The sequence below is a fragment of the Sceloporus undulatus genome, chromosome 3 (genome assembly GCF_019175285.1).
Source record: "Sceloporus undulatus isolate JIND9_A2432 ecotype Alabama chromosome 3, SceUnd_v1.1, whole genome shotgun sequence".
In the NCBI taxonomy this organism is placed as follows: domain Eukaryota; kingdom Metazoa; phylum Chordata; class Lepidosauria; order Squamata; family Phrynosomatidae; genus Sceloporus; species Sceloporus undulatus.
The window spans coordinates 32,675,172-32,689,323 of NC_056524.1; the positions used below are offsets into that span (position 1 = coordinate 32,675,172).

Here is a 14,152-nt window from a genome sequence, read left to right on the forward strand (position 1 = left end):
ATAATAATAATAATAATAATAATAATAATAATAATAATAATAATAATAATAATAATGCTAGCAGATATGATGAAAAATTAACATATTGGTTGAAAAATAAATCTTAAAGTAAAGTAGAAATTACTGGAATGAGACGTGGCCAAATCAAAGATGTGTCAGTCAATAAAACCATGAAAGAAAAAAGCAGAAAATTTCATAGCTTGAAAGCAACAAATATATATCAGGAAGAAAGTAGAAGCACAAGAAATGAAATGGAAATCAATTAGCAAAATAGAGCACAACTGGATTAGAGGAGGAGTTGAATAGTAACCAAGAATTTAAGAAAGGGTTAAAAAAATAGAGGGAAACTGTTTCAGAATTTCCTATGTAGTATCAATAGAATTTTTTTATCTTAAAGGTGTACATGATTTTAAAATGTTGTTACTATGTAATACTTGTATGTTGTTTGTTTAAAATAAAAAAAATTAAAAAAACAAGCAACACTTGCTGAAATTCCCTTTTCTGAGAAGACAGGACTCCTCCTCTTCATTTTTAACTGTGGCAACCCAAGTGGCATACATATGCTTAAGTATGGCTTACACACACCCCTCTTTTTTTTAAAGGGTGAAGTAAGCTATTCTTTAACCCTTTGCACCCTGCTGAAAACCTACTCCTGACAGCTGTCAGCTCCTGGCATGGCTACTTCTCCTGTTGCTTATTGGTGGGATGGGTCTGACTTTTATGGGAAAGGAAAAGAGGGTTGGTCTCCTGTGAGCATGCCCTCATTTCTTTTTCCCTCTGAGCTGAGAGCAACTGTTCCTTTATTATCTGAATTGCATCCCCACTCCCTTCCCTCCACAGCCCTAAAGCAACTCCTGGGATTTGACAGCTGGTGGAACAGGGGGAGGACAGGGAACAGCACAGGTGGAGCATTATGATCTGCCTGTTTGATGTAGCATCTCAGCTTTTGTCTCAAGTTCACCATGGTCTATTCATTAGTTCTGTCTCTAAGTATCCTTCCTAAGTGTAACTGATTGCGTGAAAAATCCTCCCTACATTTGTGAACTCAGATGTTTCAGTCACAGAGAGGATTCTGTACCCATCCACTAGAAGGTCCTTTGGACATTTCTGCCAAATGCAAGGAGAACAGGCATGGAGTTAGTGGTGCATGGAAATACATTGGGAGTGAGATCATAAGGGGGGGGGCGGGTCTTGTTCCTCTGTCCACAGATACAAGTGGTGGTGCCTGGAGATTTTTTTAAAAAAATAAGGACCATGTTATATGCTTTATAAGACTACAGTGACCAAAGAGTGCATAGTCAGGTTACTACTCCACAAGGTGGGTGCACTATATAAAAGCTTCTTATCATGCCCTCCAACATTTCACAGGCAAAACCCAAGATACACGTGGTCACTCAACATCAAAGTGTGGTCAAAATGGCAAAAGGTATTAATGGGGAAGAGCACACAAGCTAGGAAAAGATGCAGCAGTTTGCTTTTGCCTGAGCCTACAGGGAAGGGCAAGATTTCCCCCCTCTCCTCTCCTGAATTAATTGAGTACAAACTACATTTGTACTTTGAAGTCAGTTTGTAGCAATTGAAGTAAGCTGAGGACAAAAGGAGGGAAGTGGGAGAAAGAGAGTGAAACTAGCTGAAAAATTGATGACAATGATTAATCGATGTTTAATCAAGACTTTCCCTGCCAAATTGGGACAACTGGAGGTTATAACATGTCACTTCCACACATACCTCACTAGCTCTGATGGTGCTCTGAAGCCCCAACACATATTTGGTGGTAAAATGAGGGAATAATGTCAGCCAATATTTAGTAATGTTCAAGCCCTAGCAGCATATTCTAGGAGCCAAAAAATGGCCACGAGAAGGTAATCTAGCAGAGAGCAGTGAGTTTGCCTGTCTCTCTCTCTTTCTCTCCTGAAGTTTGTATGACAGTTTCAACCATTTCTTTTCATTCCTATTCTCCTGATGTCACAAAGTTCAAGTCAAAAAATTTCTACAGAAAACATATAGCTCAGTATTTTTTTTTTTTAGGTTACATCCACTGCTCAGTATTTTGATGTTTAAATCAGCATAAGTGAACTGTGTGATGCTTTATAATAATGCAAAAATCCTTCTTTGAAGGCTTGCTATGGAATTCACAACTGTAGCCCTTGTCAAACACAAATGCTGGTGCTTTGTGCTTTTTTAAAAGTCTCTGGGCACCTTCTCTCATCTTTGCACTGTTTCCTCATCTGCAGTTCATTAGCAGACTCTGACGATTCATGAGACCTTGTTTGAACAGTGAGGTCAGCCACATCGGTGTGTACCACAGATGGTGTTTATGTGTGTGAGAAAGATACTAGCAGAATCTAGGAATAGCAGCCAAAGTGTCCTTCTTTTCACAATAATTGTGTCTGAAACCTGTCAGCTTACACAGTGTGACTTATTGTCTTGGCTTAAAAAGAAAAACAAATCCAAAAACCACTATCTGCATTTTTTTTTTTTTTTGCTGTGTTGCTAGAAATAGAGTCAGCAAATTCCCTGAGATTTGAAGCTTTTTGATAAATTTGCATTTTTCTTTTTGACAGTGGTGTGAGATACACTTACTCATTTGCAGTCTCAGTTCAAATTTTTGCAAGTCTTATTTAAATCTCTCAGGCTGGGGCTCGGTTCTTTTATCCTGTACTGTATGTGTGAATGTTAGTGCATAGCTACAATGTCCATTGTGATAACAGCTAGTCAGGTTTCCAAAGGCAATAGCTCCATTTTGCTGTCCTGTCTCATTTATTATAGTTTTAGTTATTGATAGGTTGGTTGCATTTATATGCTGCCTTTTCTTCTTCAATGGGATTAAGGCACAATATATGGCATGCCACTCCCTAGTTTACCCACGACCTATTAGACAGTGTGACTCATTCAAGGCAAATTTTGTGGCTCAGTGGGGAATTGAATCTGAACCTCCTAAGCCCTAGTCCAATCACTCTAACCAATACACCACACTGGTTCTCATATGTTCTCCATGCCATGAGATGCAGGCAGAGAGAGCAGGGATGTCCCACCACAGAGTCTAGAAGGGGTAGTTATTTTTCTTCCTGCAACATACCTCACCTTCGAGATTGGGAAAGCTCTTTTGTTTTATTATAACACAGCTTGGAAAAGTTACTTTTGTACTATAATTACCAGAATACCAATGTAGCTGACCTCACTGTTCAAACAAGGTCTCATGAACTGTCAGAGACCACTAATGACCTGCAGATACCAAATACTGGCTGGGAGATTTTGAGAATTGTAGTACAAATTTTTTCCTGAGTTCAGGCAATCATTTTTCTCTAGTCTTTTCTCTTACTACAGAAAAGATGGGTGGCTCCACTTTCAATGCACACTGAACTCACCCTGTGTTTTAATCTGAATTTAAAAGGAGCTATCTTAAGGACAGCAGAATGTAAAGGAGGGTTTGGCAGTAGAGATCAGCATCTTGGATCGCTCTTTAATGGTATGGACTAAAATCCAAATCCGCTATTCCATTGGCAGCAGAGCTACCCACCTTCATGTCTTACAAAAGAAAAAAAACAGAGAAAATTGCATCTGATACCATTCCAAGACAGGCAAGCTAGTGATGACAATCCATCAGTATGCTACTGGCTATTAGTTTTTACTCAAAGCTGTTGCAGCTATTCCATGTCTTTTCCCCACAACCCCACTCCTACCCAACACTTTTTATAGTGACAGCATTGGGAGCTGCCAGTTCTGCATGGATAATAAGAACTTCCTTTAAGAAAAGAAGGTCTGTCACCATACAACTTTGGCATTACATTTTCACAGCAACATCATTCACATTCAAGGAAGTGCGAAGTCTTGTGGGATGAGTGAGGTGTCACTTGTTACTGAAGGATTGTAGGGCAGATGAATGTGCCTGTAGCTTAGCTGATTTTAAAATATAAATGCACAAATCTTTTAAGTTCTGTTGTAGAATAATGACTTGAGAAAAGAACACTCCTTTGTAAGTCTCCCTTAGGAATCCCAAAGCTTAATTTCTGAAGGGGTTCTTTCCAAATACTACCTCTGGAAAATTATCCTTGGCATTGCAAGACAGCCTGGATGATCCTTTTGTTCTTTTGCATCTTAAGATGTCTCAACTAGGCTGAAAGATGAACATTGCAAAGGCATTCTCAGTGGGCAGCACTTTTAGCTGGAGGGGTTGGCCCTACCATTAGGCAGATTGAGGCAGCTTTGGGGTGTCCTGGAAGGTAACAAATTATTAATTATTTAACTTATTTATTTATTTATTTCCAGGGAGGAGGAGAAGTATTTGTGAGATTTTCTGCCAAATGTGTCAGTATGATTTAGCTAGCTTTATGCATTATGGCTGGCATTTGTATTGCAGTGACAGTTTCATAACCTAGACTTATGGATCCATAACTGCTCTATATTCAGTCCACTCCAGTCCACCTTAAAAAATAGCACTAGATTGGGCAAAGGGAGTCCATTTAACTTTGGTTCAGGGCCCAAGGAAAAGGATGTTTACACACACACGCGCACACACCATCAGAAAGCAAGACTGCAATAATCAGAAGCAAGACCCCTGTTGCAATGTAGTCGGCCCTCCACATTTGTGGTTTTGACTTTTGAGGATTTGGTTATTTATGGATTTAACTGATATATTCTCTCTAAGAATCTCTAAGTCCTCCAGAGTGACTCTGCTGGAAGTTGACCATTGAGACATGCTGGAGGTCCTAGAGATTCCTAGAGAAAACACTTACCTAAATATTTATAGGTTCTCCAATGTGATTCTATGGTCACCTTCCAGCTGATGTTGACCACAGAGTTGCACTGGAAGACCTAGAGTTTCCTAGAAGGTGTTCTCCTGGGTTTAAAAAAAGTGGTTTTCTATTTATGGTTTTTCCACTTTTGTGGGAGCCCTGTGACCCTAACCCCAGCAAATGTGGAGTGACCATTGTATTTGTGGCAGCATCACTCACTGGCAGAAGCGGCTGGAAACATCCTCCCCCTTGCACCCCAATTAGAAGTGGAGCAGACCGCCTTCACCTTATCAAGCTGCTGGCTCTTGAGATGGGCTTTGTGGGTGGTTCAGGAGACATTATTTATTTAGGAGTAACTATGTAACCAATGTACAATACCAGTGCATGTTCCTTAACATGATTAGATAAGGGATACTGGAAGTGGGCCCTTGGTATCCACTGATGCTTGATTCCAGTAATCCCCCCCATGGATACCAAAGTATGTGGGTGCTCATATATATATATATATATATATATATATATATATATATATATATATTCCCCCAAGCTGTGGATGGTTGAATCCATACAAGCAGAATGTGTGAGTATGGGGTGCCAATTGTATACAATGGTACTTGCGCTAATGACTATGTGTCACTAAAGGGCTATAGCAATGGAGATGGGGTTTGCCAGTGTGTTTCTTCTTTTTCTTGTTTACTCTGTTGGTTCCTCATTTATAGAGTGATAATTTCAGGCTTGACAGCACTTCCACCCATCTCTTTATCCCTCTTTTTTACTCATGTAGTGAGTGTTAATAAGCCATATTATTTCTCTCTCCCAAACAGATACCTCACTTTTATAAAATCTAATTACAGGAGGTGGTCTTTTGTTGATGAGTCCAAGCATTACCTTCCACACATACTCACAAAGAACACCAACACACACTATTAACATTCACTCGCATATTCACACAAGAACTGAGAAATAAAGGTGTTAGACTGGAAGAGAGTAAGGCCTTCTAATGGAGATATGACACCTGTTTAGATGCTGCTCTACTTGATGACTTTTTGGGCATGGGAAAAGGGAACTCAACCACTCCCAAGGCCACTGGATTTTGGCAAGCGAAAGAGGGGTCTAGCAAAGTGAAAACTGGCAGCACCTCTGCCTGCAAACCAAGGTAATCCAACTAAAAAAAGGAAAACTCCCCTAATTTATAGGAAATTTTTGCCATGGGACAAAGTCCATCTATGTGCCAAAATGATCCAAATCTTTGATGTACATAAGTGACACTTTGAAGTTGGGTCTTACATAAGTATAACATGGGGGTCTGAATGGGTTTATTCTTGCAGCAGGGTGACTCAAAGTGTCAGATAGATAGAGTTGTTTACTCTGACCAGAGCCATCCTATTGTCTCGTAACTAGGCTCTTCCTCACCTGCTCTGACATGTCCAGAAAAGAAATCTTGGCGACTCCTAATGGCATCCACATTAGGATCATAGAAGCTGAGTTTATTGCAATTCTGATATCAAAGAGGAGGGGTGGTTTAGATATATTTAGGACTAACAGAGGATGGAGGAAAGTGGGAGAAGAAAAGAGAAACTGGGAGATAATAATAATAATAATAATTTTTATTTATAGACCGCTATTCCGCAATGATCATAGCGGTGTACAGGAAAGGTGGAGGGCTCTTTGTCTTCCAGGCCTGGCCTCTCTCCCCCTCAAGATGGTGGTTGGAGGAGGGCTTAAAAGCAACTGAAAAAGTAGGATGGCAAGAGATTAAGTGGGACTATCCCTGTAAAATTGGGACAAGTGCAGGATATGCTACTGCATAACGTCCTGGGCCAAAGAGATAATTTTTAGCATTTTGTAGGTGGGATTTTGTTCCTTAAAACCACAGTAGCCATGTGCCCTACTTATAGGTGAGAGTCATTTTTCTGAAGGGATGTGAGAGGAGAGTCTTCTGTTTGAATTCATCTTCTGTTTGAAGTGCTGTCCAGTTTAAAGATAAAGAACTGTAAGGAGGGACAGCAGGGAAGGGCATTGAAATTGCTCAGCAACAGTCAGTACCATGATAGCAGTAGTTCACAGGTCACCTGCTCACAGGCATCCTCACAATAGTAAGACATATTGTGTTTCTATTTTATTTATAGATGTCGTTATTGCAAAATTTTCAATATCACTCTTTCCTTGCCAAAAGCAATCTCTGAACAGCATATGAAAAAATTATTAAAACAATATAATATAACTGTAAAAATTAAAGAGGTATAAAAACCCATCAAACCAATGGAAACCAATTTAGATTGTGGAGTTAATACATTTTTCAAAGTTCTTCTCAAGTGCCTGGAGAAACAGGAACATTTTAATTTGGCTCCAAAAAGAAACAGGGTTGGTGCCTGCTAATCTCATCTTCTTCAACAGTGCATTCCAAAGCCAGAGGCATCACCACAGTAATTAGTCTAAAGCCGCCATTTCCAAGTATACATCTCTATATAGTAACTGATATGTGCAGATTTCATGTCCCTTTTTTAGTGATGTGCATCCTTTTTTAGTTTTTTCCCCTCTCTTTTTGAGGGAGAGGTAATTGTCACCCTGTTCTGGAACACAACAGATTTACGTCTGGACTGGAGGTAACATCCCACACAATTGAGACAACCTCCTTCTCTGCCCTTTTGCTTTTTGATCACTTCAGACAAGGCAGCAGCACATGTTCATTGCCATCTCACAGCAGTTAAAGGCTGTATTTTCCTTTTTAAGTTGGCCACACATCTGGAAATAAAGTAATCTCAATGCTGACCTAATGCATCAACCCTTAGCATCCTCCTCTGCCCTCATGACATCTGAAAGGAAAAGCCCTGTGAAAATGTAACCAGTACAGTTATTTTTGTTGTTGTTGTTAATTGCCTTCGAGTTAATGTCGACCCATTACAACCCTATCAATAAGAGACCTCCAAGTCACCCTATCCTCAACCACCCTGTTCAGCTTCTTCAGATTAATGACTGTGGCTTCTCTGATTAAGTCTATCCATCTGAAGTGTAATCCACCTCTTTTGCTATTGTCGTCAACTTTACCAAACATTATTGTCTTTTCTGGTTAGTCTTTTCTTCGCATGATATGACCAAAATATAACAACTTCAATTTCAACCTGTTTTCAATAGTCAATAGGTAACAGGTGAATACTTCTGATGGTATGGCAAACATGAATGTGAGAATTGGACTTCAATTATTAGCAGTGGTGGCTATTGATTCTCATCTCAGTGTGGCAGTAAATCTGTTCTGGGTTTCAGTGTGAATGTTAAAGGGGCTATCCAAGGGGCTGAGATTATTTCGGGGACAGTGTTCCACATTTGAACAACTCTTTTAAAGTTTAAATTGAAACTTAGAGTGGATTCACACACACCATCATCGGAGCCACCAGTTGCCACTCAGTTGTTCCGGAGATTCTTCTGTTTTCCATTCATAAACAAAATGAGGATATTAGTGCATAACAAGAGTTCTATGGAATAGCCACAAATAGGTCATGAGGGGAAATTTTTTTGTTGTTGTTGTTGTTTTGTGCCTTCATGTTATTTTCAATTTATTGTGATCCTAAGGTGAACCAATCATAGGATTCTTTTAGCAAGCTTCTTCAGAGGAGGTTTGCCATTGCCATTGCCATCCTCTGAGGTTGGGAGAGAGTATGACTTGCTCAAGGTCACCCAGTGGGTTTCATGGCTAAGTTGGGATTTGAACCTTGGACTCCCTGTATCCTAGTCCAATGCTCAAACCACTACATCATGTTAGTTTTCATGAGTACAATAGCTCTTATTTGTCTAATCTAATCTAATTTTATTGAATTTATATCCCACCTTTCTCCTGGCCGGAGATAGCTTACAACAAAGGTAAAATCTGTACATAATTTAAAAACCTGTTAGAAAAAAAAAAGCAATTAAATGAGCAATCATGTCAAAATACCCATCGTTTTCAACAATATACAATAATTGAAAAGGCATAATAATGTTTTAAGCGCAGCATTTGGACCACATTAAAAAAAACTGTTTGTACACTCCAAGTGCCTGTTTAAATAAAAAGATCTTTGCTTACAGGTGAAAGGAGAACAGAGATGCCTTCACCCTGTTCTTCCTTGGGGCAGGGGAAATTCCACAGCCTGCTGTCAGGATTTGAGTCTCTCAAAGTACCTGCCATGCTTTGCTTTTTGTCTGCTTTGGTTCATGTTACTGGATGCTGGGATATGTCATGCTCGTGGTGCTGGGTGAAAGGAAATGGTTATCTGTTCTGGGGACAGCTAATAAACATATATGAAGAGGAGGTAATAGGTACTGGGAATTTGCCAAGGTCAGTTTCATGGGAATGCCTGGTAAAAGAGAAAACAGTGGAGTTGTATGAGAAAGGAAATGTTTTGCTTTTATAACAAATGGTGTTTTAGCCCATGAAATGCTTTGAATTGATTTGTGCTTTTATTATACTGCATAAACGCATTGCTTCAGTCCTAACAACATCGCCATACTGTGAACTGCTTCAGCTTCTGAATAAAGCTTGTTTCAGAAATCTGCCAAGAAGGCCTTATCATGTGGGCTGTGAAAATGTATCTATCCCCTGATGATCTCAAGACTCAGGCAAGCTCATATAGGGAGACAGGGCTTTCAAAAAGTCCAGACCTAAACTATATAGTGTTTTATAGGTCAGAACCAGCACTTAGAATTGTGCCCAGAAATTGTTAACTGAAGTTGGTAACTGATAATAATTGAGAGGCGTAATCCCTCAAGTAGCATTGGTAATTTTTAGGTTCTAGTTGTCTCACAGAATATGTCTGTTAGTTTGCTGAAGTTGCGAATATACAAAACCATTAAAACACATGTATAAAACAATCATCTGAAGAGTATCAAAATGACTTGCAGTAAACATTAGAAGAACTATCAAACTATTAGGTTATATGCTTCCAGCCATGCTTCCCTGTGCCGGATTCCCTTCCTTCCCCTCTCCTTCTGGACAATTAAGTTTCTTTTTTGTTGGTATATGCTTTCTTTTTACAAAGCAATTCAGTGTGAGCACAAGTAGTGTCTTCTTCTTCTTTTTCCAACAAAGAGGCAAGTCCCGAGAGCCTTATGGCTGTGAAAAACTGTGTCCGTACATATAAAACAACTGATTACAGCCTTGGGTATTCTTTATTGCTTCTTGCAGGACACCCTAAACAAAGGTCATCTGTTCCAAGAAATGGATTTTCTGCAAAGCCAGACTTGCAGACTCGAGACGCTGAGCGGCAGTTCATCCAGCAAATGAAAGAAAAGTGTAATGAGCAGGCCAGGAAACTCAGCTGCATCCAAGAGGAACTTAAGAGAACCAGCTGCGGCTTTGATGTCTTTGTTATAACAACACAGCATTTCTTTCAGAAGGTAAGCCTGTCCATAAGCCAAATGTTCCCAGTGGTTCTTAACGCTGTGCAGTATTATTTCCTCACATAGCCCAGTAGCATCTGAGAAACCATAGTTTTTAAGTGCAGTGGGGAGAGAAATATCATATTAAGGTGAATCTCAGGCCATACCTACCACTTTTCACTTTTCAAAGGAACAGTAATGACGAGGACAGATATTGCCAATCATCCACCAAACACCAATATTGTGATATAGCCCTGTCATCAATCCAAGGTGGGTGCATGAGGCAATACAAACAATTCATGTCCCAGACCATATGGATTATGTGCCAGATATGTACAAATCTGGATGGAATTTGTGTGGGAAAAAATGGGCTTTAGCACACCACCTTGCATAAAGCACAAGGAAATGTGAAAGGATTGTTGCATTGTCTTTGTGGCTGTATCTGCACTCATATTTTCAACATTTGCTCTATGAATAATAGACCTTATGGGTCCAAAATCAGACAGCACCAAGAACACACACATACCAGGAAGATGAATAAGATAATGTGCACATTGTCTCTCTGGGAATAATGTCCAAGTGTAGAATATCCTCTATGTAGCTCAGAATTCTGCATATTCTCCAACATGATTTCTCTATGAAGAATACAGCATTCTCTGTCAGTTCTGTTTATTTGTGTATGTTCTCTACACTGAGAATATTCCCAGTGACAAGTTTTTAATGTACATTAGACATTCAATTAGCACCAACTGCAATGTCAATGCTCACTCTGCTTTTTCCATCTTTGTGTATAGATATCATTATATAATGTTATGATAGGTTAGATGGTCTCATCCCAAAGAAAGGCAAACTTCATAATGATAATGGAAAGAATCGGTTTCGTTTTAAAAGTTAAACCAAAATCCTATAAGTGAATCATATTTTATGGCAATCAATGGTTCAGATCTTTTCTTCTGTTTGGATAATATTTACTAGTGATTATGCTCTTGAGCAATGCTTAGAATGTCAGAACAATGCCACACCTAGAATTACAGAATCAGGCCACTGATTGTTTCCCCAACTAGATTACCAAATATTTCACAGTAAAAAGGTAAAGGTAGTCTCTTGACATGAATGTCTACTTGTAACCGATTGTAGGGGGCAGTGCTCATCTCCGTTACTAAGCCAAAGAGCCAGTGTTGTCTAAGGCCTGCTCTGGTGGTCAGGTAGCCAGCACAACTGCACCGAATGCTGTTACCTTCCCACTGAAGTGGTACCTATATGTGTACTTGCATTTGCATGCTTTTGAACTGCTAGATTGGCAGAAACTGGGATTAGTGACAGGAGCTCACCCCATCATGCAGCGCTCAGGTTTTGACTTGCCAACATTCCAATAATCAGAACTGGGTCTTAACAACTAAGCCACCACATTCCCCATTTCACAGTACATCCTATAAGCCTTTCCATGCTGTATACACAGATGTTATATATGCTGTGGTGTATAGCATTTTGGTGGGTGTGCAGTGAAACCATTCCTCTCAGTGTTTTGTATTGACCTGTGCTGTAGTGGTCAGCCATATTTCCCATAGCTTCCCAGTGAAAACCCTATGTGTACTATCATTGTGACCTATGTGGAGGTAAATATATATTTGAATTGTGTTACATGTCTGACATTTCTAATGACTTACCCCTTAAAGGAATCCAGGGCAGCCCTGCAAACACCACATTTTCCTTTCCCAGTACTTCTTTGATTCATGTTTCTTTGATGCTGAAGAATGTATAGTATGAAAAGAAGATTATTAATGGCTTGTTGCTAACTTACTATAGGCAAGTAAGAAAGTGTCAGGCATTTGCAAAAGAACATTAGCTAGATCCAGTGAGCTCCAGTAAGTACTATCTGTCCACACAAGTAACATCCAAGTACTGAGATTAAAGGCAGAGTTCTGGATCCCTATTCAGTTTAATGAGGGCAGGTGACATGGGATGCATTAGTAGGCAGTACATGCCAGTTGGGATTGGAGAAAAGCTATCACTAGGTTTGGCAGAAGCTGCCAAGATTCACTTTCTAGCCTGGAGCTGGGATTTAAATATTTCTGCTAACAACAACAAAAATGATTCATGCTAGTTCTGGTTAGGCATAGTCACATGTATATGAATGTGTTAGGCATCATGCATACATGAAAGTACAGTCAGTGACGTATTGTGCTAAAAAAGTATAAGATGTAAATAAATTCTCTGCAGCCGCTCCATCATGCAAAAGTACAAAATTAGGATTGTATATTCAGATTTAATTTGTCACTTCTGTAATATCCATTAATAACTAGAATTCCAACATTTTTAAATTTTTATTTCATTTTATTTTTTGCATTTTAACTTCTAAAGCAATGATATCAATGTGTCAGGAAATTTAAATGATTGCAAAACTATGGAACCAAAATTTAATGTGATCTATATGTCCAGATTTTTTGGCCAACCAAATAACAAATGATATAAGGGAGGTTTTTAGTGTTGTGTTGTAGACAAAAATATAGAGATTGAAAGGAAATGAAAGCAGTGTTTCAGCTCAAGCAGTTAATCACTTGTCAAGTGAATGATTACTATTCTCATGGACAGTTATCTATTAATTATTTGTTAATGAGCTAACTGATTGGCAGAGGTCACTCTCTAACCTTGGAGATATGGATGGATGGATGGATGGATAGTACCTATTGTCAGAATACCCAAATTGCTGGGAAGGACAAAGGAAAACATTTGTGTGCTGACCATGGTGCTGAAGATACTGAATGTGACAGCACACTAGGTGATGTGACGTTGTCTATCTAGGCATTAAAATACATTGGTCATTTTGTGGAGCAGGACACTAGGAAATCTCTAATATTGGGTTCTGCCAACCAGGGAAAGTTAGATTAGTCCAATAATCAATGAAAAAGAATATTCTGGCCTGATGTGAAACAGCAGAAATGAAGCTACTACGTACTGAAATAGGCCATGTTAGAAGCGACAATGGTGACATCTAGTGGGGAATGGCATAATGTGTCGTGGCACATTTAAACAGAGAAAATCCTGATTAGCTGTAAAGGAATAACATCACTATTTTAAATTGGTTGGTTTTAACTTAAGTAGAATGAGCAACAAACTTTAAAGCCTCACAAGGCTTCTCTTTATTTCAAATGAAAAGTGAAAGAACCAATAGACTGTTAATTTTGATTATCATGATTAGTACATTTCTAATATACAGAATGCTGCACAATGTTTTAAATCATGCACTATCATTGCCATCCTTGTTTGTGAGGAATGTATGCATACCCAGTAATGCCAAGAGTTTCTATTTTTGAGGGTTTCTGGGTTTTTCTTAAACTACAGTGAACTGGAGCATTGACAGCCCCAGACAGTTTTTCATGAATTTGCAGAAAGCTAAAAGTAGACTGGATAATATTAACTATCACCTAAATATGGTTGTCAGCATTTACTAGGGTACAAATGAGGAAATGGATAGCTATTTTTTGACATTCATGAAATTTCATGAAATTTCACTGAGACTATCAGTAAATACAAAAATCAACACTTACCAAAGTTTGGACAGTCACTGGAATTTTAACAAACCTTAAGAATACACCTGACTCAGCAGTATTACTTGTGTTCAATTTCAGGTAATTACAATATTCAATAACTGCTTTTCTGCACACGAAGATCCACCCACCCCCAAGCAATGTAAATATTATGCTTCAGTACAGATTGAAACAATTTTAAAAGCCATTTTTTTTAAAAAAATCATTGGAGGCCAATGAAATAATACACCTTTAACCTACTGGAAGCTCAGCAAAAGTGGCATCAGGATGACTATCATTGGTAAGGAATTCCACAACAGAGGAACTAGCACAGGGAAATCCCTGCCTCATGTACTCATCAGCCTAGCTTCATGGGGCTGTGGTTCTTTGCTGAAGAACCTTTACTGAAAGTCTCATATTCTGGTTAATGTCATATGGGAAGATGCAGTTTTTCAGATATCATGGCCTCAAGCAATTTAGAATATCATGCCCAAACACAGCATAGCTGGAAATATAATACAGGTGACAAAATACTGT

At 39.0% G+C, this 14,152-nt stretch overlaps 1 protein-coding gene across 1 annotated transcript in view; it reads left to right on the forward strand.

Moving 5' to 3' along the window:
• MTUS2 (microtubule associated scaffold protein 2) overlaps positions 1 to 14,152 on the forward strand; it is a 464,127-nt gene that overhangs the window by 345,953 nt on the left and 104,022 nt on the right. Inside the window, exon 7 of the mRNA XM_042460986.1 lies at positions 9,895 to 10,106. Coding sequence (XP_042316920.1) covers positions 9,895 to 10,106 — 212 coding nt within the window. The remainder of the gene's footprint in view (positions 1 to 9,894; positions 10,107 to 14,152) is intronic.